Source organism: Phyllostomus hastatus, unplaced genomic scaffold, assembly GCF_019186645.2.
Source record: "Phyllostomus hastatus isolate PE091 unplaced genomic scaffold, TTU_PhHast_1.1 phas_scaffold_21, whole genome shotgun sequence".
NCBI lineage: Eukaryota > Metazoa > Chordata > Mammalia > Chiroptera > Phyllostomidae > Phyllostomus > Phyllostomus hastatus.
This window is the reverse complement of record NW_025334017.1, coordinates 29,294,318-29,318,967: the sequence shown is the minus strand read 5'-3', so window position 1 is coordinate 29,318,967 and position 24,650 is coordinate 29,294,318. Positions and strand designations below refer to the sequence as shown.

Below are 24,650 nucleotides of genomic sequence, written 5' to 3'. Positions count from 1 at the left end.
TAAGGTGTTGCCTTAAAATATGTTTTGTTTTGATAATTGGTGTTTTCTCTGTTTAAATGATTGGCCAACATTTGGAAAATAAAAGGAGAGTTATTCACAGGCATTAACCTGGGGGTTGATGCTCGGAGTGCAGGTGCGTGAACGCACATGTGTGTGACGCTGCACGCTTCTGGCCGTCGTGGATTTCCTCCTCCTCGCTAAACGAGTGTTGGTTCTTGTCTTGCAGATGACACAGGCTGTCCTAGCAGCCAGTCGGTGTCTCCTGTGAAGACGCCCTCGGACACTGGGAACAGTCCTGTGGGCTTCCCCCCTGGAAGTGATGAAGACTTTACCAGGAAGAAATGCACAATTAGAATGGTTGGTGAGGGAGGCATCCAGTCAGCGCGATATAAGAAGGAACCCAAGTCAGGCCTTGTAAAGCCAGGTAAATGCACTTATATTCATGTTGTTATCGGCAGAGCGTGACCGGAGTGATTTCACATTTGAAGGCAAGCACCTGTGTGTCAAGACAGGGAACACCAATGCTGGACCTGGTGCCCAGAAACATCCGGTTTTTAAAAAGGAGGTGGGGGCAAAGAGTGGAATATTTCTGTACCGTTGTTAAAGATTAAGAACAGTGGCATGCATGTATTATAAAGACAGAGTCAAGCGGAAAAAACGTAAACTGGATGAGCTGACATTTAAACTCTGTAGTTAATTCCAGCATGAGTTATATTAAGAAGTTACTTGGTACCATCTGAAGTGCCCACAAATTATGAAAAGAATGAGTTATCTTGATGCAGATCTTTAGGGCTGGGCATACCTGCTAACCTGGTTAGTTTATTTGTTTTAAAGGTTGAAATTTGAATATGATGTTATACCTATAGAGATATTCAAGAATTACAAAACATTAAAAGCTATGAGATGAAATGGTGATCATTATTGTATTGGATGGGTTGCCATGAACATTAGAAAGAGTCAATTCTGGGAATTTGCAATATATAAATAGATACTTTGTATCTCAGAAATATATGCGGTAAGTGAGCAAATATCGTTTGAGTAAAACTGAAGTTCTAACTTCAAAGTAAAAGGACATCAGCATTGGCATTGAGAGAAACCTTGAAGTTGCATATTTTCTTTAACGTCCCATTACACGGTGCATATTTATGAGCCCAAAAAGACAGAGTAGTAGCTTGCATGAGTCCTCATCTGTCTTCTAATTTTGCTTGGCGGTGACATTTTTGTGCAAGAAGCTGCAGACAGCTTGATTTCAGTGGAGCCACAGCTTGGTCGGGTGTGCTTTTCCACTGGAAGGTCCTGTGTCCTCTTCCATCTCTGTCTGCTTTTGTTCTTCCTGAATAATTGATGTGCACAGCATGCCTTAATGGATTATTCTTCATCTTGCATTTTAGTCAACCGAAGAGAACGTTGTTTAGTCTCCGAGCACACCTTAAACTGTGTGAAAAAGAACCCCCGTCTTTCCTAGGTTCCGGATAAATCTTAGTCATGGTGAATTTGTTAATAGTTCATTGCTGGGAATCATATAAAAGAGAAAGGGAATGATACACAGCAGGGGAGACAGCACATGAAAGAGAAAGACGGATATTGTAAAAAGGGTGTTGGCTGCCCTCAACACACAGGATGGCGGCAATGAAGTAAATAATATCATGCCATTATAGAAAAATACAACCATTACCTTGTGTACTGTGTGGGAGGAAAATAATTTTTCTTCTATTCTTCTAAGGGCTTCTGGCTGGTCTAGTAATCAAATTGACGTGAGACAGATTAAGAGGAGAAAATTACCAACCTGACCACATATGTACATGTGGGGGTTCCCTAAGAATAGGAGACCCTTGGACAGACTGGGCAGGTGAGGCTTATATGCCCTTCTGGACAAAGGAGAGGGAGGCAGGGATCTGGGACTTCAGAGGGAAAGTAGGCAACTCACAGGTGGATGAGAAAGAGCAAATATTTGGTAAACAAACTCTCATGAAGCCACTCGGAAACAACGGACACAGAACGGAGTCTAACAAACAGACTTTGCAGGTTGGTTTCTCAGGACGGCCACACTTAGGTTATATTATGCTAAGGTGATAGCTCCCCTCCTTTAAGCAGATTGTTCTACCCGAGTTCCTTTAGGCAGGTGAGGGGAAAGTAAATGCTTTTCTTGCCTCTTCTGTTCTTAAAAATAACCAGCTTAAAAATAATGTTTCCCCAAAAGGCATATTTTGGGTGGCAAAACTGCTTCCCCTTGGTACCCAAAGACAAGAACTGCCTCCCTCCCTCCCTCCCTCAGCTCCATTATCCTTTTGAGATAATGAGATATAATTCACACACCGTAACATCCACACCTTCGAAGTGTACAATTCATTGGTGCATTCAAAAGGTTGTGCAAACATCATCACTGTCTAATTCCAGAACATTTTCATCACCCCCGAAAGAAACTGCATGCCTGTCAGCAGTCACTCCACAAGGTCCCTTCCCCCGAGGCCCTGGCAACCGCTAACCTAGACTCTGTCTCCATGGATCTGCCCATTCTGGACACCTCGTGTAGATGGAATCATACAGTATGCAGCCTTTTGAGTCTGGCCGCTTGTTTTCAAGGTTCATCATTGTAGCACTTTTTGTTCTTTTTATGGCTCAGTAATATTCTATTATATTGATATACCACATTTTTAAATAGACTTTTCTTTAGCAAATTTAGGTTTATAGAAATATTGAGTGGTGAGTACAGAGTTCCCAGGTACCCTCTCGCCAAAACTACCTCCAGCCTCCCCTGCTATTAACGTCTCGCCTGGGCGTTGTGGTGTGCCGCACTGTGTTTCTCCGTTCACAGCTGATGGACATTTGGGTTGTTTCTACTTCTTGGCTCTTGTGAATAATGTGCCGTGAACTTTCATGTTCATGTTCTTGTATGAATATGCATTCAGTTCTCTTGGTTCCGCATCTAGGAATAAAATTGTTGAGTTGTAGAGTAACTTTATGTTTAACTTTTTGAGGAAATGCCAAACTGCTTCCCAAAGTGGCTGTACCATTTTATAATGTATGACGGTTCCGATTTCTCTACTTCCCTCCTTGTTAACAGCTGTTACTGCCTATCTTTTTAATTATAACCATTCTAGTGAGTGTGAGGTGGTACTTCATTGTGCTTTTTAATTTACATTTCCCTGGAGGCTAATGATGATGAGTGTCTTTATGTGCTCGTTGGCCATTCATATATCTTCTTTGGAGAAATGTTCTCAATTTTCCTTTTACCTGGGAGTAATCACCAACAGAATCTGCTTCCCTAACACATGTAATGTATGTTGAAGAGCAGGAGCTCTATTATCAAACTCCTGGTACACAGGGTCAGTGAATATTGGGGTGCTCAGTCAATACTTGTTGACCTCAACAGCCAAGGTGGACTCCGGGATTGTGAAGATGAAATGTGCTGGAAAAAAAATGTCAGCTTCATTAATTATTAAGAAAAAGTAGATTCATTTGTGAAAGCAATGTAGGATTTGAATGCAAACAGAAATTATCTCATTTTTGTTATCCACCCCATATCATCCACCAAAATATCCACCACTCATTCTAAAATCCTCTTATAGTGATAACGATGCAAGTAAACAGTGGAATAAGAGACAAGAGTGGTGCAGAGAGAACAAACTCAGTTTAACTGGGAGTTAAGATTATCATTGACCTTCCTTGTCCCAATAACCATAATAAAGAATAATCATGTTGATATAAGACTTAAAACTCTACATAGATACACAGAAGTCACACCTAGCAAGTCCCTGATCCTGCTAATGATTAGCCACTTGTCTTTCTGAGAATGTTTAAGGCCTTAGATGTTCACGAAGAAAATGCAGACAAAAAGAAAAAAAGGAAGGGAGTGAGGAAAAAGAGAGGAAGGAAGGAAACAAGAACAGTTGTTCTTAATGTTGTTCTGAATCTTGGATCTTTTGAGAATCATGAAGGCCATGGACCCACATTCCAGAAGAATACCCCTATGCAAAATACTGCATTTGATTTCTGAGATCTCATGGATCTCCTCTATCAGAATTTATGGATCCTAGTGACCCTCACCCAAAGGCAAACCCTGACACATCACTCTTGTCAACTACTTCTAACTTCATTGCTCATAGGTGTACATATCAGGTAAGCAGGTAGGACCTTGTGACCCTTCTATTTGTTTGCATTTAACCAGGATCAAAGGGATCCCTAAAGTTTTGTTGGTTTTTTTGGGTTTGTTTTTTAGTTGCCTAAAATTCCTAATGTCATCACTGAAAAAGTTGCTCAGTTATTTGAATGGGATCCAATTCTGTATAATAAGCTCTTTGTATTTAGAAAAGTCTGCACCGTGACCTATAGTTCTCTGAACTTTCAGCAGAATAAACCTGTCAGTCATACAAATATGAAGAGAGGAAATCCTGGAAATGAGGCCCTTGGATGACTCCAAAATTCGTCAAATGCAAAGACATAGTCTGTTAACCACAAGATGACACCGCTGTCAGGTTAAAATGTTCCATCTCCACCCTAGCCCCAACTGGCCATCTCTCCCCAGCCCAAACTGATCTTGGTGTGCACACTCTACTTTTTTAAAAAAGAAATCATCTCATTAGAACCAACAGCACTTTATTAAAATAGCAAGCAATTAGTGTCTCTGAGACAGATGCTCAGGGGCCCTTGATCGTTAAGTAACATGAGCCCATTTAATTTTAGGTTTGTTGTTCTAGATTCTGGAAAACTGCAGTTCACTGCAGAAAGGAGTTATTGAAATGCCCCTTTGGTCATTACAATAAAGAGCTAATCACGTTGCCTCTATCCAATGCAGAAGGAAAAGGGGTATATGTCACAGGCTGCCGGGAAGGGCTTAGGAAGGCGGGCTTTGCAAGCCTGCCCCTTTCCAGCAGGGCACAGTGGCACGTGCAGCGTGACGCCCGCCTTCCTCCAGGCAGGACACCTCCTGGAACTTCTTAGAGGCAGTGACAGTGAGCCTTCTGTCATTTGGCTGCCGTCAATGCCTGTGTGTGTTTAATTAAAAATTGTCACCAAGGAGCAAAAGCAAGCATCCCTACAGTCCAATTGGATGATGACTCTAGGCTTTCCTTTTATGTACAAGTCACTTCAGCAGACATTCAGGTTGAATCTCCAGAGCTTAATACACCGTCTGCCATACAGTAGTTAGGTATCCAATAAATACTGGACTGAGAAAGGGAGTGTCCACTTTGTACAAGGAGTTACGTTTCCTGTGGGAGGAATGTCGGAAAGATGTGGTCAAGGTGACCACCCTTTCACTGTCGCCCTTCTCTTAGGGAGCTTATAATTGAAGGAAAATACCGTGTGATAAATCTGGCACAGTACAGGTGAAAAAGAAAGGAATGAAGGTATTCCAACTGGGAACATTTTAAAGACTCTGCGCTGGAAACATTTCTTTTCCCAAGTGCTCCTCCTATGTTTAGCTTGCAGTCAGTTTTCCTGAAGAGATTTTTTTACTCAGAAAGGAAAGGCCTAGTTTGGGTTACTGCTAGTACCTCAAATGACATTCCTGGGCCTCCCGTGTTCGGCTTGATTTACTACTTGCAGAGTCCTATACCTCACCCCAGAGAATGAAAAGACTCAGTGTCATTGTTTTACAAAGAGAAGCACTAAATCCTTTCTCCAGAGCAGAGGAAGCAATTACACAATTTAAACAAGTAATTAGAAAATGTGACAGAAAAACAACCACACCACCTGTGATTAAGGAGATAAGTAAAGAACAAATAGTTGGGGGTGCTTCAGATTAAAAGGAATCCACAGTGAGAGACTGAAATGTTGGACTCTGCATTTGAAAGATGTCAATGATATTTTTGTCAGCTTTCAAACTAAGTTAGTATTCCTTTGTCATCAGATACCATCCAGGCTACTGAAATTGGAGGCCTGGCCAGATGAACTATAATAACCTCACAACAATAACAGAGGCTCAGTTCCTTTAAAAAAAAAACTATTTCCCACATTCAGAGGCATTTGCTAGAAAACCCAGAAGGGCACCAACTAGGTTAGTGACTAATCAACACTGGTTCCCTAATAGATAGGGGTTCTTTCCCACACAGCCAGGTTGCCTACAGATGTTCCTGTGCTTATCACAAGCATCACTTTCACTTCAAAGTTCTGTGAAACAAGAGAGCTGGACAGCTTAGCTGGGAGGGCCATTCTTATAACAACTCGAGCTACCTGCGGGAGAGTTGAGAGCCCTGTTTGGGAGACCGAAAGCCTTCTGAAAACATCTGGAAGAACATATTACATGTAGCTGTGGGCTTGGATACCACTCTGAAATTGGATTTACATTTTTTTAGCTGATATTTATTGAGCATTGACTGTCCCAGGCAAAATTCCAAGCACTTCACTCATTTTACCCTAATGTCAGTGCTAGAAAGGGGTATCATTGCCTCCTATTTCATAGGTGGGGAAACAGGCACAGAGAGGTTTAGTAACTCATCCAAGGTCACTCATCTGGTAAGTGGATTTTAAACAGAGCAAGTAGGCTTACTCCTAACTCCTGCCATTGCACTGATTGTCCGTTCTGTCTTCAAAGGATTGATTTGAAGAGAGTGAATATCAAGGAAGATCTGTTGACACAGGACAGAAATTATTTTTCTTTAATGTTTGTACAGTCCTAACAATTCTTATTAACTTTTATAAATTAGTGGATACAGTCCATATGTAGATTATGCTGGCTATTGCTGATAACAAAATCAATGAACCTTAGTGGAACCTCAACGAAATACAGAGAGCTGAACCCATAAAGCCGTTTGGATGCAGATCAGTGCAGTGAGCTGGGAGGATGTGAACAGAGAAGGAATGTAAAGGTCTTCGGTGTTGCCCACTTAACTGGGAACTCGTCTTTGCTCTACTTGTCAAAATGTTTGTGTGCTACTATGAAAATACATTTGGGTGTATATCACAAATGCTTTCACAAACAAAGATCACTAGACTTAGTCAAGTTAAACAAGAGCTCTTGCCTTGTTGCTGAAATGGCTCTCTGAAACTTTCTTTCACCCCGAGAGAAGGAAACCTCACCCAGGACGGAGCAGAGAATGTCCCATGGTGGATGATTGCATGGTCCATCACTCCCCCGAGCAGAGCACAACCAGACCAGTGAAATCAAGCTGAACTGCGATGCATGGACTTAGTGTTTATCTTCAGGGCCAGGTTACTTATTTACGCTCATGCTTTTCTTCCATCTGTGTTTCGATAATGCCTCCGGGCAACGTAATGCTGCCAAGTGGTCCGTTAATGTTTTCCCCTGAGAATCAGTGAATTGTAATCCTCTTCTCCCTGAAGGTGACTGCCACCCAAGTCCTGGGCTCACTAGGTTTTATTGCATGTACAGTGTTCTAGCCACCGATTTGGGTGCCTGCCAAGTGCTCACTACGTGCTGTAACGTGTTGAGAATGAAGCCCTGTAGGTCTGTCACACAGGGCAGATGCTCCGGTGGACCGCACACCGTTGTCCGACATATTTATCAGCAGCCAGCGTGTGAGAAATAAACTTGGAAGCCTCTTTTACTCGCAAACTCATAACCCAAGAGCTATAAATCATGCAGATATGTGATCTTATTTCCTAGTTGAGGAGGAGGGTTTGTTGAAGAGACTGTCTGCATGTAAAGGCAGAGGCGTAGTTAAGGAGACACCACAAGGTATGGTGAAATAGTTGGTTCTGGCAACAGTTTGGAACCATCCCACATCACTCAGGGCACAAGAAGGGCTGAGTTACCCAGATGCCAGATGGAGGGCACTCCCAGGCTGTGTGTGAAGAAACTGTGCCCTTTCCCCGACAGGTAAAGGAGCCAGAGGGGTAAACACCCAGATCTCGCCGTCTTCTTTGACACTATAATTCATTGTGTGGCATTTGGGTGTATTGTGGGGTTATTGACAAAAAGTTATGTGTTGAACAATATAGTACGTTCATTTAGATAATTCAGTGAATCTTCCACCACCTAACCTGTAGCAGCGATAAGCTACATAAATGCAGGTTGTGGCTGAGTGAGATCACGCCTCAGGAACGTGGCGTCAGTGGATTTACATTCTCAGATGCAGAATCTGGAATGTTTGTGGCCTTGCAGGAAGGTGATCACTATGTAAGGGTTTAAAGGAAGACTTTATACTTCTAAAGGAAGGATAAACTTCTTATTTCCCCATATATAAGTTTTCTGCTAAACTCGGGTTTGAGTCCCCGCTGTACACTAACTAGCCTGCACTCATTCACGCAACACACATGTATTCAGCATTGACTGGGTGCTGACACTGACACGTTAAGGGTGGAGGAGTGAAAATACAAACGAGATGGCTGTTCCCATGGAGCATGCCTTTAACTCGGGGCGATGGCTGATACACAAGCGGACAAACAGGGTAAGTCCAGAGAGTGACAAGTGAAACAAGTCAAGGCTAGCAGACAGTGACTGGGAAGGGGCAAGGAAGGGTTTAGGGGATGACCTCTGAGCTAAGACATTAGGCAAATTCCTTCGCCCTTGTAGAGGTTTGGGGTGGGGGTGGAGCAGAAAGTGGGAGCCGGGGAGGTCTGCATTGTCAGTGATGGGATGCCATCGGAGGGGGTTAAGAATAGAGACGTAATTTAAGTTTTATGTCTGGGATCCTTCTGGCCACTTGGGAGCTTGGATCATCAGCAGATGGAACTGGAAGCAGGTACACTGAGTTTAGATGGCTTAGGATGGAGGCAGTGAAAACAGAAAAGTACAGGGTGGGGCAAAAGGAGGTCTACAGTGGTGCATAGGGAAAATAATACAAAAATTAATAAATAATATAAGAATAAACTCAGTGTTTCCCGTACTCACAATGGTAAGCCTACTTTTGCCCACCCCTGTATATGGATACAATGTATATGACAGAATATAAAGTGTCCCATCTTCCTAATGAGATTTAAAATGTTTTATTTTATTTGCTAACTCAAGTAAGCCCTTAGAGAGATGAATGAAATAGTGTCTGATGGGTTTTCATTTGTTATTTTAGTTAAACATATGTACACTCTATTATTATTTAGAAACATTGACTTCATTAATCGTAGTTAATATAAAAAACTTAATTCTGTCTTTTTCATGTCTAGAGCTGCTGCTACTATTCAACTTGTCTGTCTTTGCTAGAACAGACCATCTTCACTTCCAACCAATTTGTTTGACAGAAAGCAGTTTTGAATCCATGCCCGGGGCACATTTTCAAGACAAGTACTGTGAGGGTACAAGTTAAGTTACTATAAAAAGAGACCCACCCAAACACAGGTGTTAGAACTCAACAGAAGTGTATTTGTCTCTTGCAAAATAGCACGTAGGCATCTGGGTGATCCAAGCTGGTAGGCAGCCCCATCACTGACTGTCACCTACCAGGCAGAAGGAAGGGGGAAAGGACCCCTCACCCAGGACACAGATGTGCTGTATGTCATTTCCAATTACATCCCAGGACATCTTAGTCACCTATTATTATGGAAGAGGGAGAGCATGGAGATGGGCATTGGAGGACACGTAGCAGGTTGTCACAACATCCGTGCACAGCCTGGGGACAGCCGGTTCTCCTGTGTTCCTGTTGATATGTCTGAGCGTCCTTCACTACCCAGAGCTACTCAGGTCCTGAGTTCAGTTAGCTAGGGATGCGGGTTTGTGTGATTTCTGCAACCTGGCCCTTGACTGTATTGCTGTTTGAGTGCTCTTTAAAGGGCTGGAGGAGTCAAACCACAGGAATAATTAAGAATCTGCTTGTCACTTTCCTGCCCCCCTTCCTGTGAAACAGCCCTAGCCTAGTGGTTGGCCTCTGAAGGCGGACCGACCGAGCACTGACTGGGGTCTGTTCAGACAGATGTGTCTTTTTGAAAAGGGGACTCTGTTCAAAGAAGGTAATTATAAAGAGAGCTCTACAATAAGAAACTTTGGAAAGACACCAAGATAAAGGGATTTCTTTTCTGGGATGTGGTTATGGGAGGAGGCACCTCACCTTGTATTTAGACAGTGAGTACCGTGCATGAAGCCCACAGCAGAGCAGTGTGGGGAGGGGAGTTGATGAGTGGAAGGGTGTCCTTAGTAACGTAAGGATATGGGTTTTTTTTTTTTATAATATGGAGGGATAATGAATACTTAGCCTTTGGGGTTGCTGTGAGAATCATAAAATATCTTCGATGTGTAGCAGACTCTATTCATCACATAACTTCTGTGCAGCACTAAGAGGTAAACATGCCCATCCTGTGTTTTTTGCAAAAATGGGTGTCAGTGTTTGGCAGGAAGCTGGGTTTGTCATGACAGGGTTTGCCTGGGGCACAGAACATGCCCAATAAATGGTCCCTGTCATCACTCTCATAAAATGAGAGCTGAGGCAAGTTTCCAAACAGCACAACTTTAAGGCATTTGACTGTCCGCTCGCTCCCTTGCCCGCATGGGTCCTATTTTGTCGCACATGCCTCCTTAGTAAGAATTATGCTGATATAATGGAGGGTTTGGGGGAGGTTTGATAAATGTGTTTACTCTGAGCAAACCTGTTTGGAAGGAATGTGCCCGCAGTTGTCCCAGAGAGCGCCCAATTCTGTTTTCTCCCCCTCTGCACGGCAGAGCTCTCCTGTCCTCCCCCCGGCAGCACTGCGGACTGCCTTGCATAGTTAAATAGCTGGAATTCAAGGAGTACACCAAGCCTTAACCTCAAAGCCTCAGGGGCTTGCTATTAAATTTAGGAATGTGTGGGGTTTTGATGTAATTTCTTCTGTGTCCATTGGGATATAATCATTGTGGAAAGGTTCTAAGTGTTTTATTCCAACACCATCAAAGGATTAGCCTTGACTGTTGTGTAGGCATCTACTTCCATTTGACAATCTGGTATTTCTTTAAATGCTTTGTGTCCATTCATGAGGGCGCTGGTTCCATTTGAAATGCTGCAGTCACCAGGGAGAAGCTCCTGTGCTCTTCCCTGATTGGCTGGCCTTCCCTCTGCCTCCTGTTGCTATGGTGCCCAGCAGAGTAACTTCCTTGCCCTGCACATGTAGGAGGCTCGGTCTCCATGGATACCCCACTCTGAGACTGTACTCCACCGAGGGATGAGCTGCACACACTGTATTTCTGCACAAGACATTCCCCAGCCTGTGGTGGGAGGCTGTTTGCAGAGGCAGTGTTTGCCATGAAAGTCTACGGAGCTTACCTTCTAAGTAAGTAGCATTAGTCACAGTAAGTAAATGATTGTGTTGGATCACAGAGGGTATGCTCTTTGTGTGCGTGTGTGTGCAAAGTTAGCTGTGGTAAGCTAAAGCTGTAGCCTAAAAATCAAATTTGCAACTCTGCCTTTCAGATAGCCTGAATGCAGAGTCGCTAACTAAACTCTTAAAAAGACACACACATACTGTTTTCAATAACCCTGGTCATAGGTGAGCCTGTGCAATTGGAAGCCAAACCAAAAAAAAAAAGAATGACCACGAGAGCTTACATTTTAGAATGCTCTTCTAACCCTGAGTAGTGCATGCTGCGCTTGCAAATGCAAAGCCTGGCCTTAGCTGGTGTGGGCTGTGGGAATAGATGAGCACAGCCCCAATTAATGCTAATTGGCACTGCCCGCTGTTTGCAGTGGGCCTCTGGGTAGGCCGAGACGCGATGTGTTTATTATCAGGAGAGAGCCTGTTCACGTGATCCTGTCCATCGCCCGCCGAAAGATGAGCTGCACTCTTTGCATGTGGAAATTATTCCGAGCACATCTCTGCAGCCCGTGTTAATTTCCTTTTGTCACGTGGCATCCACTAGAAACTCTGAAACTCTGCCACATCCATGCAAGTGGGATGTGGAAGAGTTTTCCTTTTATTCACTGATTTGATCTGACGTTTCCTCTCTACTGTACATTCCAAGAGCATAAGGGGCTGGGTTTGCAATGTTGTAAAGCACATGAGTCATCTTAAAGGGATGTTCATCTGCTGGGCAAATGAGGAACGCCGGTGGTGTGACAACTAATCAGTAGAAACAAAAGAAAGATGATACATATGGTAACCTCAACTCCAGTTCAGTAACTTTAAAACTGTGTAAAGTTTGGATTTTTAGGTGGTGCAGAGAAGAGACCTGGCATCTAGCAGCAGTAAAGGAAAAGCAGGCCATGTCCTGGATTGGTAGAATAGCGACTCATTTTGATCGTATTAAGGAGTAAGCACAGAGTATTACGCTAGGTTGTAATTTTATTTTCTGTACTCATGACCATGCAGGCACAGGACAAGCAGTGCCATGTCATCTTTTCCAGCTGTTAGTCATGGGTCAACTTTAATTGCCCACGGTGGGGGAAAGTCACCACCCTTGGAGAATGTGAGCGTACTGACGACGGCTCTGGCTCTGACTGTGGCATTGGGGTCAAGTTTTAGGTCATTGCCTTGCCTTTATATTTTATAGATATAATTGCCACCCACCAGATGAACAAGGGTACCCAGTCAGCTCCGTAGGGACCCTGGCTTTGCAGACTGGAAACAGTGCTTGTGACACTCCAAAGTGTTTTACCTTCCTTGTAATGCCAGGCCCCTTCCCCTTTCTCAGTGTGTCTGTCTGTGAAAACCAGCCAAGCACAGTGCTTATTTTCAGCCTTAAAATATCTGAGCCCCTCTCTGAAGCCATTTCCTCATCTGCAGAGTGGAATGATAACAGGACCGACAATATAAGGCTGCTTTGAAAATTCAATGACTTAATCAATGGCACCTGGCCTTCAGGACGTACTAGCTGCCATTGTGTTGTGCCTGCCACACGTATCGTTGTCATTTTTACAATGCCGTGTAGTCCAGAGAGACCGTCACTGACAGCTTGGGTAGTTTTTTGGTTTGACCCCACTCGGCCTATCAAATTTCCTCCTAAATCCTTACTAGGAACCTGACTCTGTGGGTGGCATTCTGATGGGAATGATGGCATTTCATGCTCCTGAAAATGTAGCTAATGAAATGGGAGGTGCACAGTGAGTTTTCTCTCTTCGAGTGTGTGGCTGTATGCTTTTGCTAAACCACTGTACACTTTGGTAATGAAATGTTTGCCAGTTAGTTTTGCTGCCAGTAACACAACAGTGATGTGGGACACCACGAGGGACATGCGAGATAAAAAGGGGCCAGGCCACTGAGTGACAGTCAGTTAATATTTATGACAAATTTAAAATGCGACAATTAAAAATCTAGGTTCAAATTTTAAGCTCACTTCCTTCCCTGAAAGGATTTCCGTTCAGAGGTCAGTAATGACATACTTTGAAATGAGAACAGTTTCATTAAGTTGAAAGTTTAGGGACTGATGGGAGAGGATGAGATGGGACATGATTGATTAATCTGTATAAAAATAGGCCCCACGCTGGGATGTTTCCTCCTGTACTAATTCCATGTGACGGCTGAGCCAAGAAAAGTATAAACCCCCATGCCACATGTGCACAGCCTGCCGGTGCTGGCTTTCAAATGCATGACGAGTTGACCCAGATTACATTTTGCAGCTTTACTTTTATTTCAATGTCATTTTCATTTTCCATTTCTTCTGCCTGCCATGTTCTCTTCCTTCCATCTGTCTGCCCTGGAAAGACCAAGGCGTGTGCATCAAGGGCCTGACTGCTTGAGAGGAAGGAAGCCGGGGAGGACATTTGTAGGATGTGATTGAAAACGTGCTCTCTGCAGGCAGAGAGCTTGCAAGTGATGTATGTCCATAAATGCTACATCCATTTGGCTAAACATGATTTCAAGTGCGATATCACTCAGTGAAACAACCCAGAATAAAATAAGCCTCTTCCAAGGCAAAAATGAAGTGCTTAGCAACATCCCCCGCTGCCGTGGTGACCTTTCATCTATACTCAGCTGGTCTGTGGCCAAAACAATGCCCCACTTTCTTTCCACTGATGTGGTCATACAGGTGCATGGTCTGACGGCGCACAGCTTGTCGTGCGTATTAGGTGCTGGGTGCTGCTGTCATGAGTTGCAGGTCAGGTCCTTCTGAGCTCTGGGTCGCAGTTCTGTTCGTCAAGTTCTTTTTCATCAGAGGGCGTTCATGGCAGCTCCAGAGGGAAAGATGCCTCTCGTCTTGTGTGGCAGCAACATTATTCAGAGAAACTGGATCTTCCTGAGTCTTTGGCTTCTTGTCCTCACCCCTGTGGCTGAGATAGGCAGGCTCTGCGAGCCTCTGCCAGGAGGATCTGATTTCTGCCGGGACTACTGGCGGGCCTGACTGTTCTTGAAAGGCTACGCCTGAACCCGATACAGGGTGACTGCCTGACATCCAATGCTTGTCCCCTCCTGGCTGGTGGAAGAAGTGAAGGATCTGCGCCACAGGCAGAGAAGCGCTGGTGCATGCAGAGCAGGGTGCTGGGTCTGCAGGCAGTGCTGTCTGCTGGTGTCCTGCCAAGCCCAGCTTCCCAGGGGCAGCAAGGGGGTTCGCCCATGCTCAGCTGGGGCGTTTTTGAGTTTGGGATGGGATTCTCCGATGTAGCATTTCCAGCCTTCCTTGTCTCTGTAGTTTCAGCCGTCATTTTAACAGAACTGAACCCAGTAATGCTACTCGTTTGTTTTTCTCAACAAAGATTTATCATGTGCCTGACAGTAAGCCACACACTGGGACACAATAGTACAACAGGGACTCCCTGTGCCTGTGGGACATGTGTCAGGGGGAGTACAGGGTGCCAGAATGCACAGAGGAGGACCAGGGAACCCAGACTTGGAGGGTCTGGGAAGCGGTCCAGAGGAAGTACCGCTGTATTAACACTTAAAAAGGGTAAAACCAGGTTTTTAAGTTAGCAGACACTCGGGGATCTGAACTTTGCACATCATTGCTGTTAACTTACATGCCATGCACTTAGAGGCTTTTTTAAAAAACACATCTTCTTTGTTATGGTTACCAAGTTATATTTAACAACTATCTTTTAGAATGACTTTTCTCTACTAGAATGTCAGCATCTCTAGGACATGGATCATGTGTTTCTTCTTTCCTTCCTTCTCTCATTTTATTATCTTTTGTTTTGAATTCATTTTTGATAGTTCTGTTATTTCTTTTTACTTATTATATATCTAATGAGATGCAGAAAAGACTATATGATACATATGTAAACTATGCAGTGTAATACAGCAGACACTGTGACCTCACACTCCACTTTAAGAATTACCACCACCACCACCTCCACCGCCAAAACTGCCTGTGGGCTCTCCCAGATCCTATTCTCTGTCTCCCCCAAGAGGTAACCACCGCATCAAAATGTGGGTTTTATCATTTCTTTGCACTCAAACATAATTTTACAACCTTAGGAATGCGTTGCTAAAAATATGCTGGAATGCAATGTAAAATTTAAACAAGGAGCTGTGTTTTCTCTGCCTTCGTGTTTTCATAATTAGCACAGTGCCTGTAGCTTAGCAGGTGCCGCTGCTACACATTTGCAAGTGGATGGCCGGGCCCCAGAGCCCAGAGGTATTTTGGCAACTCTGCCTGCCACGGGGAGATTGGAATTCCACTCCAGCGGGTTTGTTCCTTTTGAGCCTTGTTACTTTTGTCTTTTGGGGACAATTTTATGTAGACTCCAGAAATTAGTCATGCATTCTTTAATTGTTTGGGGGTATTTCCAAACTACCATTTTCTACTTCACCTCTCTCCATTGTACCACCACACAAACCCCCCAGTTGTCCTAAAGAGAGTGGCCTTCACATTTTTGTAATGGTCTGCTTTGCTTTTCCATTCTTCTTTGGCTTTTCATAGAACATCGGAGGGTGGAGAGAACAGAGAACATTGAGTCCACTTGAATTTAAAAGTTAACTTGTGTGGGGGGTGGGGCAGAGTAGTTGGACGAGCAAAGGGTTGGCCTGGGACGGAGTGCTCTGTGCCAGATGTCACTTTGAGCTGAGACCCTGGGGAAGGCTCCCTTAAGCAAGTCCATGGAAATTCAGAGCATGATTTGGGTACAGAGCATAATCTAACCGTGGGTGTGCTCCATTCTTTTGAAATGCTACAAAGCACACAAGAATTAGAGGAGAACTTTTTCAGAGGGACATTCAGAAACATTGTGTTCAGAAGCTTGAGAATTCAAATAGTTTTCAGTTGATAAACAATGGTGTGAGGTGAAATGCAGGAGCTCACTGCTGGCAGCCCAGCTGGCAACTCCGGAAGGCCACGGTGGGTGTGTAGCGTCCCAGGTGAAGTCACCTCCCGGGGCTGGCACTAGGCTCCCCGAGACTTGAACAGGTGTCCCGGGGCAGGAGGGTGGGAGTGGTCCACCTGCCTTGCACCTGTTTTCCTACAAGCCCGTCTCCTGATCCAGAATTCTCTGTTGTGCTGCCAGGTTTTCTCCTGGAAACATTTTCACATGACTTCACTATTCCCCTTCCTCCCCAATGCGCATGTGAGTTCCGTGAACACATGTCTGAATTAAAACAAACCCCATGAGGCCTTCCATCTCTCCACTTGCTTTTGTTCGAACACTCTGCACAGTTGCCAGGAATTGCCTGAATTTACCCAGCTTATTTGCTACATTTTATTGACACTTGTCCTTGCAAACAAAAAATATTTGCATTAAAGACGGATTGCACAGTGGTAAATCTGGCATTGATCTCGGAGTATCTCAATCCATTCTGATTAGATTATTAAATTTTTCACATAGTCCTCAGGCAATATGAGAGATGTTTTCTTCCTTTCATTTCATGGAGGTAATTCCTGTTTTGTTTTTCCAGTTTTTGGTTGTACTGAAAACATATCTTTATTCACTCATTCTTTTATGCCATTAGCACTGCAGTTGAGTACATCACATAAGATGTGGGGGTTTTTTTAAGATTGATTTTATTTATGTATCTATTTATTTAAGGAGAAGGAATGGAGGGAGAGAAGGAGAGAAACATCAATGTGTGGTTGCCTCTCACTCACCCCCAACTGGAGGCCTGGCCTGCAACCCAGGCACATGCCCTGACTAGGAATAGAACCAGCGACCCTTTGGTTCTCAGCCCGTGCTCAATCCACTGAGCTATACCAGCCAGTGCAAGATGTGGTGTTTTTTAATGTTGAACTTACTTTCTGTTTTACTGTTTTAAATCCTTTAGTGACCTGGGGTTTTCAGTGGTTTTGAACCTGGGCAGTTAATTGAGTGAACCTAAGAGCTGTGTGCAAGGGGACTCCCTGGTCTGGGCTTCCTCCTCTCTGTGCAACCCACCTCCCAACTGTGCTAGTCACCTGCCTTGCCCTCCAGCCGCCAGGCCCTCCACCAGATACCGCTGCCTCAGTATCTCCATAAAGCATCTGTTCCTGTTAGCCGCCTGTTCAAGCCGTGCTATGGCTCCCTCTTGCCTTCAGAGTAAATGCCCTTAGCATAGATTCCCTGCTTCTGTGTAGCTGTGTGAGTAGTGTTCACATTCTTCAGCTCTCTGTGTACCACTCCCCGTTTTGGCTGCATTTTCTCATCTGGTCACTGAACAAGGGATTCACTGTATTATAAATATTCACGGTGGATTTTCCCTCCATTTTTCAGTTCATGGCATCCCTTTCACCTCAGGTCTGCTCCCTTCTGCCCCTCCAGCATGTGGTCCTATTCTGCCTGGTACTCAAGGCCCATCTCAGGTGGCGTCAGCCCGTGCCACATTCCCTGCCGTCTTCCTGTCACCCTCACTGAGAGTATTTCTTCCTATTCTGTGTTTCTTGCCGCATATCCTGGTTGTCTGTGTGTGCAGCTCATCTCCTTAAAGGAGCCTTGAACACCAGAACTGTACTTCTCCATGACCACACCCCCCACTCCGACCAGTGCCTTAGTGTATGCAAGGTTCAACACGTCTTGGAAATGGGCTCAGTTGAGTGCCATGACTATCATCGTGGCTTCTAATTCTTAGATCTTTGCAAATTCTGATCGAGGTACCAAGCAGCGTGGGCAAAGAAGAAAGCAGAGCCTGGAGTCAGACGAGCCAGCTCTGCTGGCTACCGGTTCTGTGATTCGGCACACATCTCGCCTCCACCCAGGACCTCGGCTTCCTCGCTCACGCCCTGTATGCCTTAGAGAGGAAGGACTAAAGGAAAGAGCCGATGGAGAGTTCCTGACAGATCGGGTTTTTAGTCCACAGCGGCTAGTAACCTTGGTACCCAACTCCGTCATCGGTCATATTAGTGGAGTCTTCAAGGCTGGTGTAACATGCGGGCTGCCATCAACACCGTGCCTCCCATGTTTTCGTTCGTGTCATTAATAAAGCATGTTAAGTGGGATCAGGACAAGGATGGGGCCAGGTGACACGTTACTAGAGATTTCCCTCGAGGTTGACAGGCAATCCATTAAATCCATTAGTCAGCATCCGTTGGGGACTGAACTGTGCTGTCATCGAGTGCAGCAGGGCTGTCACTGAGTGCACAGACCAGCCCTGCTCACGTGACTCTTCATGAGTGTTTTGACAGAGTGCCCACTGAATTCCACACGTGCTGTGCATGTGGCAGCCACAAGCCTAACTGCGTCAGAAAAGGACGTGAATTGTTTTTCTTATCTGGCCATCAGTGAACTCTTGCCACGCTTCCTTGCCATGTTAAGGGGCCTTTTCTACAATTTCATGGGCAGGAACACTCAAGTTAGCACTTTGTGATCTTCAGAATTTATTGTTTTCTCTTCTTTGAGAGTCTGTACATTTTTGTCAACCTCCAACCTGCTACCTCCTCCTTTTGAGATTTCTCAAAAATTAGTGGTGCTCTTTCCACAAGCATCTCTGTAATTTCTCTGAGTGCCCTTCCTTTCCTCATTCGGTAAATATCCTTCCAAGTCGACAGTGTGCCAGGCACTGTGCTTGGCTTTGGGAATACAGAGATCAATGAGACAGAGGTCTTTCCAGGTTTTCGCATGTTCAGTTTTAGTCTGAAAATGAGTTGTAAGAAACTTGGGCATATGGGATGGAGGCGGGAGTGGAGGGAATATTTATCCTGATTGTCAACAGCAGCAATCTGTCAACCCAACCGAAAGGGAGAGACAGAGGAAGGCAAGTCCGTAGAGAGCCTTTCTGGGAACCATTGCTGAATGCCAAGGGTGGAGGGGCCTTTCATGCTTTGAAATCTTTTAAGGTGACAGCACCTACTGTGTGTGCGCTAAATGCTGCAGTGGACACGAGATATGATGGCCCTGAAGGAGCTGACAGTGCGCTGGGACATTGCAGTGCAATGTAATAAATGCTTGTTCAGCTGTGGGTGAGCAAGAGCGCGTAGGAGGGACACCTCGTTCCCCTCCGGAAGGAGTTAAAGGCGGAGGCTAACCTGTGACCTGAAGGACAGGTAGCAGCTAAGCTAGCTTGGCCCAGAGGGACAGGTCAATAATCCAGGTGGAGGGAATAGCGGGTGTGAAAACAGGGCGTCTAGAGAGCAATGCCTCGCCTTTGGAAAGCGGCGATCGTACTGTGCCGCTAGGGCACCGCGGAGCTGGCAGAAGAGATCGTAAAGGGCTTGTAAACGATGCTGTGGAGTTTGGGCTTTATCTTAAGGACACGGGCTGCTGTTAAAGGGTGCCCCCAGGTAAATCGCCTAATGGCTCAGGAGCGGGGTGGAAGATGGAGTGCTCAGAGCCACACCGGCAGCTGGGACGGAGGGAGTGACCGTGTCCTAACTCGGGGTGGTGGGGGAAGGGATGACTACGGCCTGGGGGGCGGGGGAGTGTTCACCGTGGGAAGGAGCAGCCCGATCACCGAGTTCCTAAACAGACAGATTTGAGATGGTGGCTGTGATTTATAGTTAAATATTGAAAACCAGAACTATTTGCTATATTGGTTCTCAAATTTCAGTGTGCATGAAAGATCCCCTGAGCGATTTGTAAAAAATGTGGCTCATGGGAATGACTAGAGGAAATTTCAGGCAGCAGATCTGGGGCAGGAGCCAGGAATCTGTATTTCAGCAAGCAGTCCAGGCGACACTGTTGTCTGGCCCTCAGACAACACCATGAAAAGCCCTTTCTGCTAGGTGTTTTAAAATAGCAATACTTCTAGGTGTATTCACAGTATGTTAACTTTTCACTTAGAGTGGAGATTCAGTCTTATTATCTCTGTTGAAGAGAGGCGAATGGCTCAGCCCCAGGGGTCCACAGGGAAAAAAAAAAAGAGTGTCTCCTTGCTCGTGTGGTCCGTGTTCCCTTATTACTTGCTTTCTGGTAAGCAATGCCCAGTAGAGCAAAGTGGTAATCATCTTGTTACGACCCCTGCTGCAGACTGTAAATGAATTTTCAAGGGTTTCAGTGACAGCTCTGCCAAAGCATACACTTATGGGGAAACCAAAAAATTCCCAATTGTTGGAAGTTCCACACAGGTGTGTGTTATTAACATTTAAGGCATATTCGGATGCATTCATTGGTGTGATAGATCTGAGGCCTAAATGCTGGCCCTTCAAATCCCAGCTACACTATTCACGAGCTGTGTAACCTTGAGCAAGGGACCTGCTCTTGCCTGCTCTCATCTGTAAAATGGGAATAAAATTGTGCCTCTCTCCTACGTTTGATGTGAGGATTCAGTGAGAATGCATGTAAAACACGTTGAAAGTATGTGAATATAATAGGCCATTCTGACCAGTACAGAAAGAAGCCAGATGTCCTATAGTGAAATTTATCACTTCAATTAGAGTTTAGTCATGTAATAAACCCTTCTTAAGTCACAGTATTTTAAAAAAACTCACACATTTAGGAGACAGTGTGTGGTGCTTACATGCAAGAAATCTTAGAGAAACTTAGTGTTTGCCAACACATACCAAACACACGGGAAAGTAGGCCAGTAATGACGGTGCATTCTTATTGCGGACTTACACCACTCCCTACCATGTCATTTAACCCTTCCAGTGATCCCGTGCGACAGGCACTCTTTTTAGAGTGAGGAAACTGAGGCTGAGAAGTGAAGCAGTTGCCTGAGTCACACTGTCATTAAAGGAAAATGTGATATTTGAACTCGGAATCATCCAATGCAAGAACTTGGTTTGTAACCACAGCTGTCAAATGTGGACTGCCAGTTAGCGGCGGCATGGCTAGTGACCCCCAGTGCTGTGCCAAGGAAATGAAGAAATGGACTGATTTTGAATGTGGAACATGTAACAGTGATTCCCCCAATGTGTGCGATGGTGGGCAGCTGTATTTTAAGTCACAGTCAAGCCTGCGGCCCCCTTTCTCAGAGGCAGCTGCTCCAGAAGCTGCTAGGCGAGGGGTCTCAGTCAGAGGGGTCTCAGAGCAGAGGTTCTCCAACCTTAGACACCTGAAGGTTCATTAAAACCCAGATGCCTGAGCTGCAGCCCGGCCTCTGAGTCGCTGACTCGGTACCCACTCGGTAGGTCCGGGTGGGGTCTGAGAACCTGAGGAGTCCCCAGGTGAGACCACTGCTGCCCCTTTGGGGCCACACTCAGCCAGTGGCTGTCTTAGAGGCATGAGAAGATGCCTGGTGAGTTCAGGAGCAGCAGATGGGTTACAATCTACCCTGTAATTGCCTGACCTGCTCCACAGACCTACTTATTTAAGTTCACAGGATGTTCTGAAGCAACAGACGTCACATCTGACGCCTAGATGCTTAGATGCAAATCGAAAGACAGAAATAATGCCTTCGGCTTTCCCGTTTCTAAAGCATATCAGTTTCCCTCTAATCCAGAGACCTGTGTACAGTTGCGTCCCCTTCTCTGAAACATTGGGGCCTGTTTGAAAACTCAGGCATTTCCCTCACTTGTGACTGAGGTGAGGGTTTGGCCTTAGAACCAGGTACCAGGTACTTAACAAAGTTCTGGGCTGCGTTAAGCAGTGGCACATGCTCACAGGGATGCAGCCAGCTGTCCCCTGTCCTCCCCACCCTAGGACAGGGTTTTGTTTTGTTTTTTACCCCCTCAGCATAATTTGGTAACTCTGGGTCAGCATGATTTGGTAACTCTGGGTCAGCTGGTCTCATTGCCAAGGCTAAGGGCGAAAGGCCATGGAGTGACTCAAGCCAAACCCAAAGGGCATCAGGTAATTCCTGAGCTTTTAGGACTACTCAGGGTCAGAACAGCCCTAGGACCAAAGGTCACCGTAGGCATGTTGAATCCTAATACTGAGATAGGTTAACGCAGAGATGCTGGTTTTGCCTTTAATGCCAATCGTACATCACAGTGAGAGGGAAAGGGCCATAAGGACCCACAGAGCCCTTCTTTTTGCCCACAGAACACATTGTGTAAAAGTAGGCTTACTCTTGCAATTCCATTCTTAAGGAGACTTGTGTCTCTGGAAATGCAAATAGATGTTTATCAGAATGGAAAATCTAGCTAGATGAGTGAGTGAAGTAAACCTGATTCATTTTCTCACCCTCTGGAGAATGAAGACATAAATTGCGGTACAGGTCATTCAAATGGAATATTATATAGCAGTCAAGTGAGTGCACTGCAGTTATACTGAGAATTTTCCCCATATCATTTTGAGTGAAAATTGCCCCCAAAGAGTTTACATATATCACGATGACCTGTTATTTTTTAAAAAGTAGAAAGCAAATCCACCTCCTGAGAATACACACAGATGAGATCATTCTTTGTAAAACTGAAGGCAAGCAACTGGTGAGCAGGACGAGGGAGACAGCCGTAAGTTCGCGTCAGCGTTCCGGTTTTTGTGGTGGCTGGGGAAAGGATGTCAGATACGAGGAGTGAAGCATGGCCGAGTGCTGACAAGGTCCAGCGATGGGACTCTGCAGGCAGACTGTTAAGTGGAGCGAAGGTGAAGGTCAGCGCTGCTGAGGAAGTCATGGGAGCGAGCAGCTGTGGACCCCCTTGAGTGTCGACTGTGGACCGTGACACCGGGGGCTGCTGCCAAGGGCGGGGGGAAGCCCGTGTGTGGACAGCAGATAGTCTGCTGTGCCCTGGAGGCCGCCCCCTGCGATGACAGGGATGAGGAGAGGCAGTCAAGACTGTTAGGCTTAGAGTCCATGTAAAGAGCTGCACTCAAGGACAGAAGTGAGAGTTTAAAAAACGTGTTAGAGCCCTCACTGCATGTCTCTGCAGTGAGTTGTAAATTATGTCATCTTTCTCCTCATGAGTGGGTGTTTTGTTCCACTCGTGGTCCCACACTGCTTGCAGACAGCACCATGTCACTGAGAAAAATGGAAAATGAGGTGACTTCCCAAGAGAGCCATCCCTTCCTTCTCCCTTATGATCTCTACTTTAAGTCACAGACAGGCCCTAGCCCTGCCCTGACTTCTAGGTGTTGGTGGCATCTCAGTCTCCATTTCCCTCTCCTACCCCCATCCCCTCCTTCCTGCTATTCACACCCGCACAGTGACACCCCTGCTTTGAACCCACCTCCGCACCCCAACTGCTGCTTTTCCCCGATTTAGGTTTTCTTGCCAGACAAAATGAGGGCAGGCACCTCATTATGGTAAACACTGGATAAACACTTCTCTTTAAATAGAAGCAGTAGGCTCTCCAGCTAGCTTTTTAAAGGAGCAGAAATTCAGTTTAGTACAGGATATTCGTCAAGAAATCAAGGGGAAAGAACATGTGAGAGTCTGAAAAATTCTTCAGGGTGTTTTTATTTTTATTTCCAGGGCCCTAAAATAATCGATGTGCATGAAGTTCATGGACACTGTGGATGGAGCCCTTCCCAGACTTGCTCAGTGAAGGGCAGCAGGGGACAGGGCTGCCTTCTAGCTAACCTGCCTAAGGGGCCGTGCCCAATGCTGACTCAATGTGGGAGGGGATGCAAGTTCCTTTGGTGCCATTCAGCACGTCAGCCATGGACACATCGACCACACCAAAGGCAGCAAGTTAGGGATGATGGGATAACCCAGATGGAGAGCAGGCTGGATCATGAGGGGTTTCTTTCGACCAAATGGTGGTCAAGACCCCTAACTCTAAACTGGGGGTCCCTCCTCTTTCAAACAGGATTGGAAGGACTTTCAAATCTCGGCTTAACCGTTAAGTCTCCAGTACACTTTACAAACCAATGTTTTTGCACACGAGTGTGGCTGGAACTGCCCAGTTGTGAACAACCTGTGCCTTCTCTGTGTCCCATTTCCCTTCCAATCCTCTGAAAATGCATTCGGCCCAGGTAGACATTCCTGCCAAGCTGTGAGGGGACAGGTCACTCTATACTGAAGCTCTTTGCTCCTGCATGCTTTGCCTGTAAATTAATTCTTTTTTGTTGTTGTTGCCTATGTGCCTTAGCTTGTGCTTACTCACCTTCCACTTCCCACTGAGGAAAGCCCTTGTATTTGACTGGCCCTGGAGAGAGGTGCTAGGTACTCTTATCTTTGGCGCGCTCTTCCTCACCATTATTAAAGATTATTAAAAATTCAGATTCCTGAGTTCCCCCCAGACCTTCTGAACTGGAACTTCTGTGAGTGTTGCCAGAAAATCTGCCCTGTTATTCAACTTCCCAGGTGATCCTATGCACAGTAAGGTTTAAGACTCATTGCATTATTAATATTAATTATAAGATTAATGTTCATGAGCATGTCAAGCACGTGGCAGATGCTCAATAAATTCTTGTTGAATAAACAATGAATTAACCTTTAAAAACATGCACATATGCACGTGTATGGACATGTGTAATACATAAATTAGGAAACCAAGGCTTGGGGAGGTTAAAAACACTTGGCCAATAGCACATTAAGTAATGAGAGGTAGAGCCGGGATTTAACAACGTCTTCTTTAGGTTGACTTTGTGGGTGTGTGAGTTTTCAGGTTGGCGCCTCCTTCTGGTGATGCTGGGTAATGCATGGCAGGGGCACTGGAGAATGTTAGAGGCATCTGATGGGCCTCTGGTTGAACT

General features: G+C 45.3%; 1 protein-coding gene across 8 annotated transcripts in view; it reads left to right on the top strand.

The window, feature by feature from the left end:
* The window catches only part of SYBU (syntabulin), a 68,667-nt gene that overhangs the window by 26,351 nt on the left and 17,666 nt on the right, over window positions 1-24,650 (top strand). For 7 of the 8 annotated variants that reach the window (XM_045861345.1, XM_045861348.1, XM_045861346.1 and 4 more), the window contains one exon: window positions 227-424. In XM_045861345.1, the coding sequence (XP_045717301.1) occupies window positions 227-424 (198 nt within the window). Of the gene's footprint in view, window positions 1-226; window positions 425-11,001; window positions 11,137-24,650 lie in introns of those variants that run through there. The other variant, XM_045861351.1, reaches the window with a different exon arrangement.